Source organism: Bradysia coprophila (assembly GCF_014529535.1).
Source record: "Bradysia coprophila strain Holo2 chromosome X unlocalized genomic scaffold, BU_Bcop_v1 contig_130, whole genome shotgun sequence".
In the NCBI taxonomy this organism is placed as follows: domain Eukaryota; kingdom Metazoa; phylum Arthropoda; class Insecta; order Diptera; family Sciaridae; genus Bradysia; species Bradysia coprophila.
Window position 1 is genome coordinate 585,428 of NW_023503296.1, and position 21,162 is coordinate 606,589.

General features: G+C 34.2%; 1 protein-coding gene across 1 annotated transcript; it reads left to right on the forward strand.

Moving 5' to 3' along the window:
* Positions 1 to 434: 434 nt before the first annotated feature.
* Positions 435 to 2,104, forward strand: LOC119067855 (proline-rich protein 4). Its single transcript, XM_037171094.1, has 3 exons — positions 435 to 753; positions 1,369 to 1,635; positions 1,742 to 2,104. Exons 1-3 carry the CDS (start codon positions 742 to 744, stop codon positions 1,991 to 1,993), a joined length of 531 nt encoding a protein of 176 aa, XP_037026989.1. The 5' UTR covers positions 435 to 741; the 3' UTR covers positions 1,994 to 2,104.
* Positions 2,105 to 21,162: the final 19,058 nt, after the last annotated feature.

Below are 21,162 nucleotides of genomic sequence, written 5' to 3' on the forward strand. Positions count from 1 at the left end.
AACATAAATGGCACAGTAATTCTTGCATGCTTAGGACTGTTGAAAAGTTGAGAGAGAAATTTTTAATGGGACCAACACTATAACATTGTATGCTGCACATCACTAGTACTATAATTGTCTAGAAATTAATTCTAGCAATGATTGTAGGCATCACATTGAATGAATTTTTAACTCGATCTCTGATCAAGAGTCAGTAGCTAAGATAATTCTTGTACAGAAGGTAACAATCAAACGAATCAACTAAAATTATTTAATAAAAGCGAAATAAGATCAAAGGTGAATGTTTTTTTCTGTATCCATACAATGTAAATTGCACTTGTGTTTGTTTTATAATAATAATAAGAGGAAAGTACCGAGAGATATACACATGAATCTCAGCTGATTGCATTGTGTATATTAACCTTATACTTTTGTCTTCGTCGAAAGATCTTTCACTTTGTTATACATTACATTACGTTATGCTGATTGACTTTGCTATTTATTATTTAATGTGCAATTAGAAATGATTTTTTGTCGAAGTTAAATTTGGTGAAATGAGAAATGGTGATTTTGGCGTGATATATAAAATGGGCATATTACGGAGAAAGGTTCATTAATCAACTCAGAGCAAACGAGTGAGCATCGTGCTATACTTTAGAAGTTGCAGAATTTTTGTGTTATTGCTGTTGTGTGTAAAATACGTTTTTTTTTTTAAAAAGAAAGTGATTTTTCGTTTCTTTTTTCGGTAGATAATATTTCATAATGAATTCAATGGTACGTATAGTGCGTGAAGAAGTAATGTGATATTGTGTAAGATTCATTTTTGTCATCGTGTCTTGCTTACATAACCAACTGAGGAAGGAGTCGAATTGGTGAACTTAACATCAAGTGAAAGAAAAAGTAGCAGAGAAAATAATATGTGTAGCGATTCGTACTACGATAGCTTATGTTTTGCCTAAAAGTCTCCAAGTTGAAGTAGTTATTTACTAAATAGCTCAAGAATCTTTAATAGTCACGTGAAAAGGAAAAAAAACTTAAAGTGAATCTTTAGTATCACACAGCTCTTAAAACAAAATGGATAAATTTCAAAAAGCTGAAACGGATTAATCTGAGACAATTCTTGTACCCACAACAACCCCACACTATTTATTCAAACTTAGTAAATACGGCTTGTTAGCTTGTTTTTAGACTTTTTCATTCAGCTGTTTTACGATAATTCTTACTGTTTGTATCATCTGAATGAAAACAACTTCCACAAACAAAATTAACTGTTTCCAAGTACCACATCCTAGACCTTTAGTGTATAATGTCAACATCTCCTTTTACCACAAGTCAACTCTGCACGCTCAGCAACACTGACTAATCCAAAAAACCTTTCTCTTTGTGCAGAAAACAATTTTGGTTGTTGCTGCTGTAATTTCGGCTGTCGTGGCTGAATATGGAGGAGACGGTCATAACGACTTCGGAGGTGGTGGTGGTGGTGACGATCATGGATATGGCGGAGATGATGGAGGCCATCATGTACACACAACACATAGTGTGGAATCAAAACCACATCCAGTTCCTGTCTATGAGAAAATTGGGGTTCCAATTCCTCACCCTGTTCCAGTTGCCGTTCCAAATTACGTCAAAGTTAAAATTCCACAACCCTACCCGGTAAGTTTTTTTTATTGTTATTCTTCCGACTATTCCGAAATTCCGCTGTGTTACAAATCTTCAGCTCTGAACTGAACGTAGAGTAAATTTATTATTTTGCCCTCAGGTTCACATTACTGTCCAACAACCCATTCAAGTGCCAGTATACAAAGTCCGAACTGAAATCATTGAGAAAAAAGTTCCATATACCGTTGAAAAACCGTATCCAGTCGAAGTTAAAAAACCATTCCCCGTACACGTTTACAAAAAAATTGAAATTCCAGTGCCCCAACCGTACAAGGTGCCATACACTGTATACAAACATATTTTGCATACAGAAAAATCCCATGGACATGGAGGACATGGTCATCATCATTGATAAGTGATTGACTTCGTCAGTTGAGTAGGGGTTGTTACAGTTTAAATTTTTGAAATTTTGTTTGTTATTCTTTTTAGTTCCTCTGTTGTTGATCATTTTTTATATAAATAAATTTTTTTATAAAAAAAATATATTTTATATACGTATGTCCATCAACGCACTCCAATAACAGGCACAAGAACAGATTTTTTTTTTAACGGTGATTTGAACTCTTATTTTGTATGGAACGCCCGTAACGCAGTGGTTTATTAGTGGTTGGACTAAGCCTAATCTGTCCTTTACTTCTATATACTCAATGAAGAGTATAACCTGAAATGAATCACAGCGAGATGGCGTTCTTCATCTTCATTCCACAGCTGAAATGCCTATTAAAATGAAACTAAAAAAACAACACACTTCCCTTACCCAGGACTCGCGTTAAGTGAATGGATTGAGAAAAAAAAGGCTTTTTCGACCTCGAGAACTAGCGGTGGTCTAAAAGCCAGAGTGAACTGACTATCTTCAGTTGTTTCCGTTAGCCTCTTACACAAGACAGCAGTAAATCTTTCAATTAAACTATAGCGTTAGAAAGTTTACATAAGTAATTGCCATCTGATGATGGAAAATCGGGCGTCAAAGAAAGCTATTCTGATACAATCCCAAAAATGTAGCACCAACATAAGAGTAAAAATACAGACAAGAATATCACTCAAACAACAAAAAACCAAAACACATACCACCGCACAAACCCAGTCTCGTTGGAAAACTCCGTCAAGCTCCGTTCGTCACGTCCGAAAAAGAAAAAAGTGAAAATTTTATTATTATTCCATTTATTTCAAGAAAAAATAGAGGTGACAGTTTCCTACTTCTAATTAAATCGTTGAAACTCTATTTGCGAAGAATGACCTGCCAACACTCAATTCGCAAAGATCAACTCCTCTCAGCACACACGCTTGAGAAAGACGTTACCTCGTGATGCAAAACACACCAATCCAACTCGTGGGAACGAAGAGTCCATCATGACTCAATTCGTTGCAACGAAGAGTTAACCATGACTCAATTCGTTGTAACGAAGAGTGCATCATGACTGTCGTAAATCAATTTGCGAAGAATGACTCACTAACACTCAATTCACAAAGATCGACATCCAACAGCAACAGAGCTCCAAACTAACCAGGGGGCACTACTCAAACTTTACCGAATCCCGTCGAAATCCGCATCCTGATTTTCCTTCTTCTTTCCTTCGACTGCTGCATTCACATTCTTTCCCATATGATTCGTCATCCATTTTTGATCAAATTTCAAGTCCAACCACAAAAACGAATTGCGATTTCTCTCTTTCCATACAACGTCTACAAACACGACACATTCGGAAACAAACCGAGTCCATTCCGAGACCATTGGTAATTATATTCTTAATTGCTTTCAAAATTTCTGAGGTGCTGGAAATGTAAAATGTGATCAAGTAAAAATCATACTTAATCTGTTATGACGAATTCTGACCACTTGTAAGTACACGATCCAAACTGTTTATATATAAAAGTTAGTGCGGCTTTAATGTTAACAGCTTTGATTGTTGGTTGGTCCATCAAATTTCGAATTAAAGCAACAAATGGAAAACAATAGTCAACAAGCATATCTAACGTGGCTTATCATCTGTTATTGACAATGGTGTCGTCATTGAATGATAATCTGTAACTAGCGTTCTCTTATATATAGGAAAAAGTACCTATATTGTAAAACCAAAGAAGGACTTGGTATCAAAAATTAGACGACACTTAAAAACAAAAGAAGTAATGGATTACTTAAAAAAATTTAAAGTGATGAATCATCACTGATGATTTAAATCAACTTAAGCGACAAAAAAATCGGCAAACTTTTTAACTAGATATTTATAATAATTTCCAAGCTAGAACTTTCTTCCAAAATTTTCTTCTCTTTTTTATTTTAATGTAAAGATTTTCTTGATATCGAAAGCTTTTTATGGCATACAAAAAAACGAGCTTTCATTTTTCATTGTGATAAAAGCTTACTTGATTCATAAGAAGCGTTTCTTATTTTATGACATCATGCCCGCACGTTAGTAAGCGGGCGTGACGCAAGTCCACTACCAAAAATGTTTTACCAAAATTTTTTTGAGGACGGCGGAGCATATTTACAGCCACTTTTTGACTTCTCCCCCTTTACTCAAACGACCCCCAAACCAGGATATCTGGAATCTCGGAATCCATACGAGTTCAACGAGCTATCACACGTTACTGCAGCTTCAAAATTGGCCGAGATATTGAACTTCGAAACATTGATGTTTGTAGGAAAATAAGCAAAATTTCGTTTTTTCAGATAACTGAAATCGCCTACGTTAGTTAGTTAGTTAGTTCCAAGATTCCAGGATCCAGGAACTCCTAAACGTTTCTATAGATTTTCCTGAAATTTTGGTTATAGGCTGATAATGGCCCAAAAATAACAATGGAATGTTCAAAAGTTGGAAAAAATCCATATCTTGGGAGCTGGAGCTCCTCAAAGTCTCCCCAAGTAGCATTTCAGAAAAAATAACTTATTCGTTAGAATAACGTTGTAGCAACGTTGTCACAACGGTTTTGCAACCGTTGTTGCCCGGTTATAGTTTAACCTAGGTCAATTAACCGTTGGATAACAGTTAAACAACGAAAAAGTTAAAAATTTAAGGTAGAACAACTATAATTTTTAACTTTTTCGTTGTTTAACGGTTATCCAACGGTTAATTGACGTAGGCTAAACTATAACCGGGCAACAACGGTTGCACAACCGTTGTGGCAACGTTGCTACAACGTTATTTTAACGAATAAGTTATTTTTTCTGAAATGCTACTTGGGTCCATATACAAATGTCATATATAAACCAATTTGTATGTGTGTGTGTGTGTGTGTGTGTTCTGAAACTTTTTGGGTCACTTTTCGGTTGATAAAAAGTTTACGTACAGGCGCAGAATGCGTCACCCTCAGCGATATCAGTTATTTTGTAAGTAAGATAAAGGACTTGCGTCACATTTACCCTTCTGGGATTTTTGGGGGATTACTAATATCATTTATTTCGAATGTGTAATACTCCACACTTAAATTGGTTAGCAAGCAGTTTTACACAGCAATGACTTTCGTTAATTACAAATTTTAATTTTGTATTAAATCCTACTAATTAAATTGTGAATGCCGACATATTCTAAGGAGTTGTTCTTTCTGGTTTGTATAGCGTATAGCAATAGCATACATAGTTTATGGAAGACAAAGGAGAAACTAGATTTCGCATTTTTTTAGAAACTTTAGAATCTAGATTTACTCTCTAAATGTGTGGAATAAGAATTGATACCACAACAACTCAGAAAAGATTTCGGTAGTGGGGAAATGTGGAAATATCGATCTTACATTGGTGTCGGGTAATCTGGAAACCAAAACTTCACATTTTTAAAATCAATTTTTCACAATCCCGCCCACGTAAAAATATTACAAATATTTCTTAGCCGGTGCCCTATTTTCAATATATTTGGATACCTATTTTCAGTTATGGGACATTGGACATTGATTTTCTTTTTGTTACAAAAAACGACGTCACTTTCCAGGGAGATTTAACCTCCATAATTAAAAACGGGGGCACTGGGAGAAGAGACTATATAAATTTGCGACATTTTCTCCATAATTATTTTTTGTCTTACGAGAAATTTGTTAGGTACACCCAAAAAAATGAAATTTTGGATGTACATTAAAATCGCCCAATTTCTACGAGTAACCCGTAGAAAGTACGTTTTGGATGTACAATTTACGGATGAGTAAACCATTGGTCTTATCGTGTTTTTGGGGGTTTTATCCGTATGTTGATGTACACTTTCTTCGTACATTGTTGTACATTTAATCCGTACTTATCATGTGACAGTTCAACTGTCACAGTTGCAATTGTGAATTCTATATTTCAACCAATTTGACCTCATTCCGCTCCTCAGATATCTTTTTTGCAATTATTTTCTTAGACAACCATAATTTTTATTTGTGGAATTAAAAAAAATTAAATGAAAATGTTAAAAAAAAATCTGATGCGGGTTTGATTCGAAATTACGGAGAGGGCAGCCACATCAAGAATTCCTAACTTTGATCTGATGAGGCCGATCAAGGTGATTGATAAATGTAAGGTTGCTCGTAAAATTTGCAGCTAGTTTGTCTACCATTCCCACTTAGGTTAAAATGTGACTACAGGCTTGAAGCACAACAGACGTAGGAAGTAGAAAAAACTATTTGCTGATGGCGGAAGACTGTCATTTGGCAGGTGATGTTAATAACTGACAAGATGTTATGAATTTTGTCGTGTCAGTTTTTAACATGATCGTCATTTTTTAAAAGATTTTGCCAACTTCGATTTGAAATTATACTTTTTGGATATATAAGTCGGGAAATATTTTAAAACGAAATAAAACTTTTACAAAATCGTCGAATCTGAAACTAAAAAAGCACCACTGTGCCAATCAATCATTTACTTTACTTTTTAACCGTTAATTGAAGCCGGTCGAAATTCACGTTGATAATCTTAACGGCCTGTTAGCTCAGCAGGAAAGTCTTAGCCTGACGTGTGAGAGGTACCTGGTTCAAATCCAGCTAAACTTGTTTTTTTTTCTTTTATTATTTATGCTTGTGATCCTTTTTCCAAACTAAAAAACAGATGATATGATATGATTGTATCATTACCAATCGTTAATTAGCTTTGATCTATTTTTAAATTGACAAATAAACGTCAAAGTCTGTATGACACTTACTGTACGTTTTAAATGTACATGGTGTACGGATGAGTAAACCATTGGTCTTATCGTGTTTTTGGGCGATTAAAACGTAGAACTTTTTTTTGGGTGTAGTTGAGTGGTAAATAAACAAGTTTTGTGTTGAAAAATGATTTCGCCATTTTTTGAATCTGTTCATGGCGAAGGAGAAAAAAAAGGAGAATGTTGTCACAGCCTTATAATAGAATAAATTGTTATTAAGTTGTAACGTTAATGGTAAAATCTACCTCAGTTTCATCTATATGAACATTTCGATAATGATTCCTAAAAGGCCCCATCCACGAAATTCAAGCTATAATGTATTTTTTAAGCTGATAACGTCTCTCGGTTGGTATTGTTCAAATAAAATTTGTTTTATTACGAGCAATGGACTCTTTGTAGCCTACCTAATAAACCAATTTTTTTTTTAAAAGCAACTCTTTTTTGCACACTTTAATGGTTCAGAGAAATCATCAAACGACTATTTTTCCGCCTAAATGTGGGCTACAAATTTGCAAAGGGTCAATCGCTCTTTAGGCCAGGTTTTGACGTTCTCTAACGCTATGTAAACTGTTGTTATATGCTGGACTAGTGTAACGCTAACAACTTAATTCATAACAAGTATCTACATACCGACCCTATAGTCTTATATCGAGCCAACCTGAAGAATCAATAAAACATTATCTCTTTGTTATTACTCAAGAGCACACGTATTTTATTCAAGTTCCTAACCACGGACCCTTGGTGTTTTCTCACATAAACATTTTGTGATGTGCCTTAACATGACAGATCTGAATCTGTCCTGCACCTTTGGCAATAATTTGTATGGTCGTTCTACGAAAAATCTTGTGACCAATAAGGATCAAAAACGTTATCAAATCATATCAAAAAACGATGCATTAATACCATATGGCTTGCAGTAAGTTTGATTGAATCGTTTTAACGCTTTAATAGGCTCGATTTAGAGACCATTAACAGTCGGTTCGGGACAGCATAATGCATTACGTAAGTAGTAAGCATCGTAAATCACGTTAGTCATTACTATACGAATTTTCAATAGTGATTACTTCGACTTAAGAAGGGTGTTAATGTGTTACAATGTAACACTGTTGCACAAGACGTTTTCTGTTTAATAATTTGTTTACGAATTAAAATAAATATTATTCATTAAGATAGTGTACACTTCACGAACGAAAAAAAGGTACACTAATAGTTAAACAGCATAATAATAAAGACAATTTATTCATTTTCATCTGTTTATTTTCCCTAAGTGTTATACCCGAGAGAGCAGTGTTTCATATAATTGAAAGTGATTATTTTTATTTAGATTAAAAAATATACAAATTTTATTCTTGCGGCCTGGCGCCACCGCTTATAGTCATAGTAACGATGTATTAATAATAAACAATTTGTGAAGTTTATGAGGCCAAAGCGGAATGAATTAAGAATTGTGAAAAGTTGAAGTCTTTTTTTTTGTTTCTCCTAAAAAAATATTTTAGAATACAATTGGTTTGTTCAATATTCCGTATTCAAATTCATTAGAGTTGAGGTTTTTGTTATTCATGTAAATCATGCAGCTTACAGTTTCCATAAATCATTGCTCGTATGATTTCAAATATGTAATGGAAATTTCGTTATTGGTTGAAACAATGATTTACAAGCAACATGCAGCAGTTTTCATCAATGTATACAATTTACTTGAATTACTCGATCCTGGAAACAATATTTTTCGTTATGCGTAAAAACAATTGTAGGAAGTGTGGAAGAGATGGACGCTTCGTTTATATTCAAAGACTAAGTATTTTGAGACAAATATTTTAGAGAGATAAATCTTAGCAAGTGGATTTGGGTATTTGGGTAAATTCCAAAGTCAGTCGAGCATAATTCAATGAGAATTTTCTGATGATGATTACACCCAATTATCAGCTCAATTACACCCAAAATTTCATCACTCAAACGGTACAAATAAAATCAAACATTACAATATGACTTTTCAAGTGAATGTCTAATGAAATCAGGATCAATTCAGCCTCGAATTCAGCGGTTGGGTAAAACTAATCTGTTTGTATAATTTTGAGATCCTAAATGTTTTTTTTACAAAATCCCAGACTGCTTTCTTGGATTCTAAACAAATGTAAATAAAAGTGGATATAGCAGTATTTGATCCATCAACATCTATGTCTTTTTTATAGAAACTATATCTTTATACGAGCGAGCTGGTGTCAAGTTTAAAACAATCGCAATTCAGAAGTAGTAAACCTATTTTCACACTGTAATGAGTTCCTGGTACTTGAATTAAAAAAGCAGCCTTTCAAGTTCGAAAGTGTAGTTACTACTTCCCCATTGACATAAGCAGAATTTTGACAGTCCCGACAAAATCTAGCATTAGCTAGAGCTCAACGCAGATTTTAGTCGTCGCTGTGAGGGCTTAACAGATGATAAAGATATCTTAAATAACAACTTTTCAGGGTGTTTGTTGCAGCGTTCGTATCTTATATTTTTCGTTTTCAGCATAACCAGTGATTATCTCGATGTATGTAGAGGCTACATTTCGATAGATTTTGATTTACAGTGGAGAAGGTAAAGGTCTGACGTACCACACAAGTTGGAAATTCGAAAAGTACTCACGTCATACTTTGTGACATCAAAACCTTGATAACGTCAGTTTAACAGAGATGAGCACCAGACCCATTGCCCTATGTCAGAACAAACATTTCTAGTCGAGATCTTTTAGTCTAATTATATATTAGGCAAACCCACCGTCGAATGTGACTATACGCTACAAGAATATCAGTCAAAAAACCCTTAAAGGGGTTACCTTACTTACAAAATAACTGATATCGCTGAGGGTGACGTATTCTGCCCCTATACGCAAACGTTTTATCAACACAAGATGAGCCCAAAAAATTTTAGAAAGAAAATTTTACAAAAACAATTGTGTCACAAGTGGCAGATGATTCGGTTTTCTTCCGTTTAAATTCCATCTTTCAGAAACGTATTTTTCCATATTTTAACCATTTTCCTAACCGTACTTTCCTCAACATCTGCCACCTGTGATGCAATCTTTTTTGTAAAATTTTCTTTCGAAAATTGATGTGCAAGAAGAAACATATGTCATCTCAAGGAACCAACCTCAGAACAGCTTACTTATATCGAAAATAACCCAAATCCATTGAAAAATCCGATGGAAGTTAGGAAGTGCCAGAGGAATCGTCTGTCATCCCAAAATTTAGGAACCAACTTTCGAACACCTCATTTACATCGAAAATAACCAAAATCCATCGAAAAATCCGATGTAAGTTAGGAAGTGCTAGAGGAATCATCTCTCATCCCAAAAGTTAGGAACCAACATTGGAACACCTCGCTTATATCGAAAATAACCCAAATTCATAAAAAAAATACAGACGGAAGTCAGGAAGTGTCAGAGGAATAATCTGTTATCCCAAAATTTAGGAACCAACTTTGGAATACCTCACTTATATCGAAAATATAATATTCACGTGCGAATAGTCACTTCGAAGTTAATACTTAATGATCTACACAATTTCCAACAAGAAACACATCCCAAAACAACACACACCTTCACCACATGACCATCCATATCATTCACCAAATTATACAACACACACACATAAAAATTGTTTAGACCCGTACGAAGTACTGGGGTCTTATAGGTTTACGCATACGTTTGTAACACGTCGAATTGGACTCCCTGAGTAAGGGGAAACCTATTGTGGTTGTCTAGAGATGCCAAATCCGCGAAAAAAAAATGTCCGTCTGTCCGTCTGTCTGTCTGCACGATAACTTGAGTAAAACGCATCCGATTTTGAAAATTCTTTTTTTTCCCGTTTGGTAATGTCAAAAGACAGGCTAAGTTCGAAGATAAGTGATTTTGGATCGACCCCTCCCGAGCTGTGGCCCAATAAGTGCTTTACGGTTTTTCGAAGATATCCCCGGACATTTAAACGTTAAACTTGTAAGTGATACGTCAAATAAAAGGTATTTCCAATACCGATCGACAAAAAAAAAAAGTTTATGGAAATCGGATGACCGACTCGTGAGTTAGACCCCTTGGTGTGGAACAGGCACAGGGCGGCAAGCAGTTTTTGCTTGTAGGTCGGCCACATTTGAACATATTTCGTCTGTTTTAGCTTTATTAGATAGGTATTGACCGTACCAATCAGGGAAAATTTTTTTAAGAAATTATGTTCTCCGAAGCGTGAGATAGGTCTCTTGGAGTGAGCTCTTATCTGAAAAATGATACTTAGAGAGTTTCTGTTAACATGGAAATAATTTGTTATGTGTTATACAGGCATATAGAGCTATATAATAGCATATATATATCTGTGAAATGTTTATTTATAGTGAAATATAATTAAATATAGCGGTTTAAATAGGAATTTATGAAATTTGTCTTCGTACGGGGCTGTCTATATTGCCTCCGGCAATTTAGTTGTATATGATAACAAGGCAAAGAGTGGATAATGTAAGTGATTTTAAAGGGAGAATAGTTTTTCAGCAGAGAAGAAAATGAAGTAAGAGAAATGAAGAGTTTCACATTAAAGGCTTTTGATACGAATAGGTGTTTCGTACGGGTCGGCGTTAGCTATGTTTTATATAGCATTTGTATGGAGACTTTGGGGAGTTCCAGCGACCAAGATATGGGGTTTTTCCAACTTTTGAATCCTCTGGATCCACTTTTCCATAGGAACTAACTAACTAACTAACTAACTAACTAACTAACTAACTAACTAACTAACTAACTAACTAACTAACTAACTAACTACCTACCTAACTAACGTAGGCGACTTCAGTTATCTGAACAAACGAGATTTTGCTTATTTTCACAAAAACAAAACTTTGAAATTCAATATCTCAGCCAAATCATAAGCTACTGTAACGTGTGATAGCTCGTTAAACTTTTTTTTTTATTGTTTAAATTTCTTTATTATCATCCCTTGACTGACGTGTGCGGGATACGAACTCGTATGGATACATAGATTCCAAATATTTATTGGGAGTCGTTGGAGTTAAGGAGGGGAAGTCAAAAAGTTGCTGTAAATATGCTCTGCTGTCACCAAAAAAAAATCTAAAACATTTTTGGTATTGGACTTTCGTCACACCCGCTTACTAACGTGCGGGCATGATATGACCGATACTAGAAAAATTTAACCATTTATTCACTCTCGATTTATAATGGCTAACTAACTTACCAAGTAAAAAGCAAATAATATTTACATCATTATCTGGGACGTTGTATTGTAGCTAATTGATGAGATTTTCATCTAATTCTATACCGTACAACAATGTTTAGTATGTGTAGTGTATGTATATTCGATAATAATTTGAAGTCATAAGGTGTGCGCCTAACAAACAATGGTAGTATATAACAAAGATGTCTTAAACGTTTAATTTTTTACTTAACAAGTCGATTAAATACGTCCAGTTAAAGATTCAATCATTGTCCGAACCACTGTAATAAATTTAAAGTGGAAGGAAATTTCAAAAAATGGATAACATCATGTTAAAAAACAAAAATGGCATTTTCCATGCTTAAAATACTGAAATGAACGTAAAAACTACTTTGATGATGACATTTTCATATGCCTAAACCAAATATCAAACGCAAATGCAATACAATTTTTTTTGTGTGTGTGCAGATTGTTGTCGGGATGGTATGTTTGTGTAAAATATTTTCAAAGACAAAAACTTTATAAATGAATAAAAAAAAACATTTCGTTTTGTATATCATGGCATGCAAAATGACGTCCAATAAGAAGACGTAATGTGAAGTTAAAATAAATGTTAACATAATTCAGCAAAAAAGTTTTTTGAATAATTGGATATTAGGCGGAGCTTTGAACTATTAACGTATATTGTGAGCTCGACGCAAAAACAATTTAATTCAATTTTACAGCAGCGAAGGTCTTGTAACATCCATTAAACGATTTAGACAATTTAAAATGTCCGTACGTACATACCAGCCGTTCATGCATTAATAAATAAGATTTGTACTTACAGATCGCATACAATGAGCTTTGCAACCAGTGGGCTTCAAGATTTGAAGACTCACACGTCACACTTACTACGGTTTGATCAGTTATAATCAGTCTGTTAATTAGTGAAAATTAACTCCAGAAATCACAATTGCAATAGGAATGAACACCAAATGAATCAGCCATTTCTGTGCCATCGAAATTTTCAAACTAGCACTCAAAGCACGGCAGAGTAAAAGTAAACCTGGCAGGAGCGGTTCATTATTGAAAAGTCAAATGAGGGACTCCTGCCTGGTTTACTTTTACTCTGCCGTGTTTAAATGCTCTGCTACGATACATGGCATCTTAATATACAGTGAAAACAATTATTATCAATAAGAGCAACAGGTTTGTTGCATATCTAATAAAAATAGTACATTACTATGCAAGGGAAGTAAAGTGATATCTCGTATCCAGATGAGAAAAAGTATTCGAGGGCGGCAGCCCGAGGTACTTTTACTCATCGTGATACGAGATATCACTTTATTTTCCGTGTGTAGTACGACGTTTTACTATGCGAGTGATGTAAAGGTTATTGCCTATACATGTAATAGCCTTATTACATGCACCAGCATAGTAAAAATAGTTTTAAGGATTCTTGAGTTTCATCCAGGAAATAATATTGACGAAGAAATGCAGTGTAGACTCTACACTGTAGAGATGGTAAAGTGTCCACTCAACGCAACAAAAAGTACTCCATGAGAGAGCCGTGAGAGAGCGAGCTGTCAAATAAACAAAAAAAAATTGAAAAAATTCAATTTTGTCTCTCACACGGAGTACTTTTTTCGTAAGAGGAAACTAAGCATAAGAGCGTGAAAGCAATTGATTCATTAATTAGTATTTAAAACTCTTTTAACCACAAGTTCAAATTGTATGTGTAAGAAAAGCCAGTGTGTACAATCTAATTCCCCTCATAAGAATTACTGTAAAAAGGTTTCACAGTTGCGGATCCCAGGGGCGCTCAATTAATGTGGCAATCTTTTCTGAAACTTTAAAATTTCTATAAATGTTTAATAAAATGGGAATTTTGTGTCAGCCCGACGCACTTAAAGTAAAAGTGTTTTTAGTGACAGTTGCCAAATAGAGTACCATTTTGTATGAAAATGCTTTCCAAACTTTATTCTTAAGCATCAGGCCTTGACTTTTTTTGAAAAGACTTGGGCATCGGGATGGGTATGCCCATTCATTTACAAAAGGTTTACGTTAAAGATCGAAACAGGTTTTTTGCTACCTTATAAAGATCTTCGAAAAGTTGACTCTCAGAAAAACTTGACTCAACAATACAGTTTCTGTCTTATGTCCACACAAGATAATTATCTTTGTTTATCTAGTGTTCAAATATCGCGATTCTATAAGGAAACGGGAAAACCATTTTTTGCGGATTTCATATTGTCTATCTTTCTATAAGGAAACGGGAAAACCATTTTTTGCGGATTTCAAATTGTCTATCTTTCTATATCACATGCACGAAATTTCAGAAGTCAAACGTAATCTTAAAGGCTCATTTCCGGCACACTATAAACAAAACGTTGCTCCTAATTTATGCTCAAGGGCTTTTTTAGTTAATTTAATTCCAGCTCCGGCTCGTCCTGGAAACTTCCAATTTGCTAAAAAAAGGCCTTGAGCATGCGTTACGAAAATACTATTATCTAAAATGTTGTAGGAAGTGACACGATCATTTTCCTGCCAATTTTAACATCAAATTGATATTTAAAAAGAAAATCTGGCGGTATTTTTGTCGCTACTTCACGACTTTCTTCCGAAACAAAATGTTGCGGCTCGTAAATTTTCACAGATTTTGACAGTTATATACATAAGCTGATTTCTTAGATTTTGACAGTTTTACACAAGTTGCGTTGCGTCGGTTGCGTCGTCGTGGGTTAACTTCCAACGTTAACTTCCAAAATAAAACATTTTTTTCATTTTTTCTGATAAACTGCTAATTGAATTACTAAAGGTTACATATTTCCAAAGTGTACTTGGAGTGATCGTTAAAAGGAATGTTTTATTGTAAGATAAGTGACATTTTTAAGAAGTGCATTCACAAGTTTCAATTCAATCAACATAACCTAATTTAATTTTCATGCTTCGTGCCGAAAATGAGGGCAATTTTTCAAATTTTCTCGGAATTACTGCCCTTTGGATGAAAATTTACACATGTTTTACAATCCGCGAAATTGCCTAAAATCAATCGTCCAAAACAGGTACACAGATGACTATTTGTTTCCTTGTTTAAAAAGCGGTTGTTGTTATACCTAGATGTTCAGTGAACATTGTTCGCTGCACGATTTTCTATGTGTGAAATACTTCGGTCTTAATCTATGCTGCAAGGAGATCTTCAACAACTAATTCTTTGCGTAGTGTCAAGAACATGAAGAGAAAGTTTATGCAGTCTTGGAGTCCTGGAGAAAGTGTATGCAATCTCCACGTAAGTTTATTTCCAGTTCCCATTCAAAGTATTTTTCTGTGGTTCGTTTGTTTATAATGTCATCTTGCACAAATTATCAGTGTAAGGCAGATGATAGCCTCGTTTTTATGGTTTGTGAGCTAAGTTTCTTCTAGAGTATAAATTTCGTACTTTGACTCATATCAGTATCCTCTCACTCAAATCGTCAGACATAATCATTTGTTATGATTGTAATAATTGACTCTAGTCGAACCAATCTCACAATCAACTCGAGAAAGTATTTTTGTAATACCGCCGAAATTGAGGGCAATTTTGGATTTTTTTTTCTCGGATGGAAAACTTGGAGAGGTCACGCAGATTGCCATTTTATTAGGTACGCGGGAACACACCACTTCTGATGATTTTACTTGTAAAAAAATTCACCACATCATCGAGGCGACGAGAGTCATCACAGGAGGTGAATTTCTTTATGAAACCGGCAATTTTATCATAAACTTTTGTGTGTCACCCGCGTATCTGTATCTGCGTGACCTCCCCAAAGTTTGCGAAAAATTGCATACGTGTACATGTGTACCTGTCTCACTTCCTGTCTCGGTAGACAACTCAAGTAATTACCTAAAATCAATCATCCAAGACACACATGTAAATAACTAACTGTCGGAACTGCAATATGAAGTGTTTGTTTACAAACTCGTCTTTGCCATTGTTATCCAGAGTCTCCTGATTTGAGATCTGTTATTCGATATTAACTTGTGTCATATCTCATCGAACAAGAAATAAATCTGGAACAAAGCGAAATATCCAAAATTATTGGATGACTTCGAGACTCGGGGTCTTCGTGTTTCCATTTTTTCCCCCTAAAGCGATCGTCACTATAATCTACTATAGTCCATAAGAGAAAATTTTCCAAGTTTTTGCTTTCATCAAAATGTTTTTTTTTTGTAATTAACGAAGCAACAGACATTTTTAGGTACTGTGCTCTAATAAAGTACTTTGAAAATTACAACAAAAATCATTGACACACCATTGTAGTTCCAATATCAATGCAATTATTGGATGTAAAATTCTTAATTGATGTTAACAGCATTAACAAATGAGCGGCGAGTTAAAGTGTCTTACTATGAAAAAACTCAATGGAATGTATATTTTTAGGTTCCTTACAAATTTAACTGTGAACCGTACACTATAGTGACCAATAAATTCGAGTTTTGAACACATCAAATTGTTAATAACATTTTGTTATTGCTCTCAAATGTGTTAAAATCTATCTCCACTTCTCTTCAGATATTTTCAGATGAAAAGCTAACATGAACCACGCCTATTTTGCCATTTTTGAAAGGCGTGTTTTCAGATTGTGTAGTGTGTATGCTCATAGTTTGACTATTAGTCAATAGGGTGCAGCAAAAATTGTACGTTTACGAGTGTGCATTTTTAATTACAAATTTTCAAAGGATCATAATATGCGTATTGTGTACTTATACGAACATTATGTCCTTAATACCTTTGAAAGTCATTCAATCCGTTTCAATATACCTATAAATGCATTTTTATGTTTATACTAAATCTTGTCAAGAACATTGAGCAAAAACAATCCATAGTTTATCGATATCTAGGTAGAGAAAATTTATTATTGTGAAAAATGTTTTTATTGTATGCATGTACATGCGGTTTTGAAATGTTTCATAATAATATGAAAAAAGCCGCGCAGTCGCGTTCTTTGAAAGGGAAGTTCGTCTTCCAAGACATGTCACTGTGACCTTTCGGGTTTAACATTGTTTTTTACCTACATTGACAATAAGATTTTCCATATACGATGTTTAAATGCGATTTTGTTTACGTGTTCGAAATGCACTATAATTATTATATTCCATCTTCTACGTGTATTGTTTCACTTTTTGTTTTTTTTTTTTCGAAAATAAAATCAGTTTCTTTATGAAAACATGTAGATATGGAATTGCATTTAATGTTATCGTTTTATGATGCCGACAATAGGCAACGTCTATAAGATAACTTTTGATGGTAGATCGGAAATTGTCATTGATTGATTTATTATGAAGAAATTAATCGATTTGTTGTTAAATGGCTGGTCAAAAACATATGAATATTGATTTAATGTTCGACGGAAGTAATCAGTTGAATGAAAAATTGTCTTGATTAGTGTCAATAGAGAATTATAGAATACGTCACCAATAGGTTGACCCATCCTTGGGAAATCAATATCCTCAATTGCTTGACATTTCGATTTCATTAAAGATTTTTGAATTACGGAATTTCATCAGAATTCTAGATTCTACATTAGCATTATTGTTTCGAAGTGTAATTCAACGGAGTACACCAGCTGGTACGCTTTCCAATAAATGCTTAGACACGTGCTAATACTGTTTTACCACTGCGCGTGCGCATGACTATTAGACTATTATATCAGCACGTAACTGCATGAATGCAAACTTATTCTAATTTAAAAAAAAAAATCCAAAAAGTAGGTCCAGACTTCAGGATGATTCACAACGATTTTGCTATTATTAAAAAAGGTTATCGCACTACAACGACGAGCAGTATTTTTTATTACTATTAAATAAAACGGGACAATTAATCTGCCTAAACAGATTGAGCACGCACTTAGGCCTCGGGTGGACCCATTGTTTTATTTATATATGCCAATTCCTATACCCCTTATTTGTGTCTGAATACTCAAGCTATACTGATGTAGTTTATAATATCCTTGGGGTAATAAAATATTTAGTGGAGATAAATGATGGACGTTTACATAAGTAGTGGTCGGGCTAAGTTCATGTAATCAACACAGTATAAACTTCTAGTCTAACTCTACTCAAATCAGTTAGGTATTTTGAGGATTCACGGTGAGCTTCAAAAAAATTTATTCGACCTCTCGTGGACATGATATGTTTTTAGTGGTTTTTGTAGAGGGCGGCACCACGAGTAAGAATAACATAGCAAGAAAATATTTCGATAGGAAAATTTTTAATTAGATCGATTTTTCGTTTTTTGGTACCTGCGCGAAGTTTCGAAGACTGTTTGGACCCCACTGGTGGCGTTTTTGATCACAAAAATATAGTTGCTGTTTAGCCTGAGGTCTTAGTTTTATCATGATATTCATGACAACCAACAAATATTTTTTACGAAGCAAAGTCATTCAACTAGGTCGCTGTGAATTTTAACGGCTGTATAATATGTGGATTATTTCTATTTTCACTTAAGAAGTATTTTTATTTAATTTACATAATTAAAAAAGGTCGAAGGATGAGCTTGGATTTCAGTCTGATAAAATCTTTGTTCTTAGACCTGAACGACCATCCAATTTTTCGTAAATTGTCTCATTTTTTTGTGGAAACAACTAAAATGTTGCAGAATTAGCTTAGAATGGACTACTGGTTTCATAACATACGAAACAAAAGAAAATACAGCCAAGATTTGTTAATTTTTGACTCGAAATGGTGCAATTTGCTCATGGATGCGATTAAAAAAAAACCTATTTCGAGTCAAAAATCTTCTTTCGACCTTTATTAACCCCTTAAATTATGTAAATTGACTCAAAATACTTTTTGAGAGAAAATAGAAATAATCCACGTATGATACTGCTGTTAAAATTCACAGCGACCTAGTAGAATGACTTTGCTTCATAAAAGATGTTTGTTGGTAGTCATGAATATCATGATTAGTATCGTTGTAAAGCTCAGACCTCAGGCTAAACAGCAACTATATTTTTGTGATCAGACACGTCACAAGTAGGGTCCAAACAGTCTTTAAAGCTTCCCGTAGGTCCCAAAAAAAAGAAAAATCGATCTATTTAAAAATTTTCCCATTGAAATATTTTCTTGTTATGTTATTTTTACTCGTGGTGGCACCCTCTACAAAAACCACTAAAAACATTTCATGTCCACTCTCTACGATTACGATGAGTTTCCTAGAATTACTCATTTCTAAGAGATAGACACGGTCAAAAGTTATGACTATAATTAACCGCAACCATGATTTTGACGCGATTTGCTTCAGATGTTTTTCAGTGCAACTGTTTCACAAGGCATTGAGGTTGTATGAGTGGATCATTTGAAAAACGGCTGAAACGAACTGCGTCAAAAACTTTGTTGGGGTTAACTGTAAGTAATTAATAAAAATTTTTGCACATAGTTGTTAACCTGACACTAGGTTTTTGTGTGGAAATAAAAATGAAATTCGCGAAAATATTTACGGTATCTCATTCTCCTCCCAATTCAATATTTATTTACTGTAGGCTGCCCTAACGCACCCATTTTTTTAAATCATATTTCATTGCAAAATGTTCTACTTCATCATCGACTTCAAACAGAGAAGACAAATAAATCACTTAGATACGTAATTGTAATTCTTGAGTAAATCTGAGTAAGATTAGGCTAATAATTTTCTTATCAGCGACAATCTGTCAAGGATAACACAATAAAATTGCAGAAAATTTGCTCAGAGCTCATGAATTTATTTTCATCGAGAGGTTCTGCAAATTCATTGACTTAGAAGTGCGTTATGTTTGATCTAGACCTTGAACAATTGAGCCTCTCATTACATCATTACAAACCGTCTAAAATAAATTCATATCTTCGTACAATTCAGTTTTGAACATTTTCTTATGTCCATCTAATAGCGGAACGTAGAAGCGTCTAGATGGTCGCCTTTGCATCTATTACATAACTCCAATGAAAATCTGTATAAGACTTACTTTGAAATGTCGACTCGCACCGGAGGGAAAATTGATTATTCCATACAATACATTCTGCATCTGCATCCGACATCTATATCGGAATTGATACTAGTAAGGCCACCTAATATCATGGTGACATTATTGTAAAATATATATTTGTGTAATAAACTTCAAGGGTTAATAATTATGCAAATAACATTGATATGAATCCGTAACTACAAGTTTTGAGCTTGGTAATAAATTACAAATTCTTTTTTTATGTCACCGACTATCCTACAACAAATAAACATCAAAATCAAATAAGACAACAACAGTAATCCCATTCGTAATCAATTGTGTCGAAAACTCGGACGAACACATTGAACATTTAGTATATTGAAAGAAGATTACTTTTATCAACGTCGATAAAATGAAATCGAACGCAAGCCAACTAAAAACCTTCATGGATTTATCATTTGAAGTAATAGATTTTGTTGCAGAGAGTAAGTTGTAAATGTAAATTGTTATGCATTGAATAAGGAAAGAAGGTCTATGGTGTGGAATGGGTGCTGTCTTTGTCAATAAAAGTGATATTTGTCAGCTATTGATCGTTATGATACTAACAAAGCATACAGATTCTTTGGGGGTATTTTTGTGTTGCTGAGAATTTTATTTGTCAAGTAAGATGCGAACTTGAAAATTACTTTGTTTTTTACAGACATTTACACCTCCCATTATTTTTCATAAAAAGTAACCGCACTTAAGGTTAGCTTTACTTAAAAATTTGATAAAAGTTCGAACCATCAGTGATATCCACCACTACGACCATTAACAAAAAAAACTTACCAGAAATTCGATCTTGTCAAATAATTGTAAGCAAATTACAGTGCAGAGCATTTATTTAAAATCAATAAACCCGATCCAATTTTTTAAGTCGTTTTTAGGAGGGGTTGCTCACTTAGCTGTTTAACATGATTGATTAACCACTTGTTAATCAAGTTATTAACCACTCAATAGTCAAGTCAAACGTCTTAAATCAGTTTCTAATCAGAATAAATCAACGATGAATAGCGATTTATCAAGTGTAATCAACGAAATTAGACGAGATCCAATTTTTGCGTAATCGAAGTGAGCAACCCCTCTCGTTTTTCCAGGTTATCATATTAATTCTAATTAGCTTTGTTGTACGATCAATCGTCAGAGATCAAGAGCCAGTCTCGTTTTTTCATGCATGTTGGTGGAGGGAGTGTATAAAGAAGCTACTTGTTCCGTGTGACTTCTATAAATTCAGCCGTTCATGAC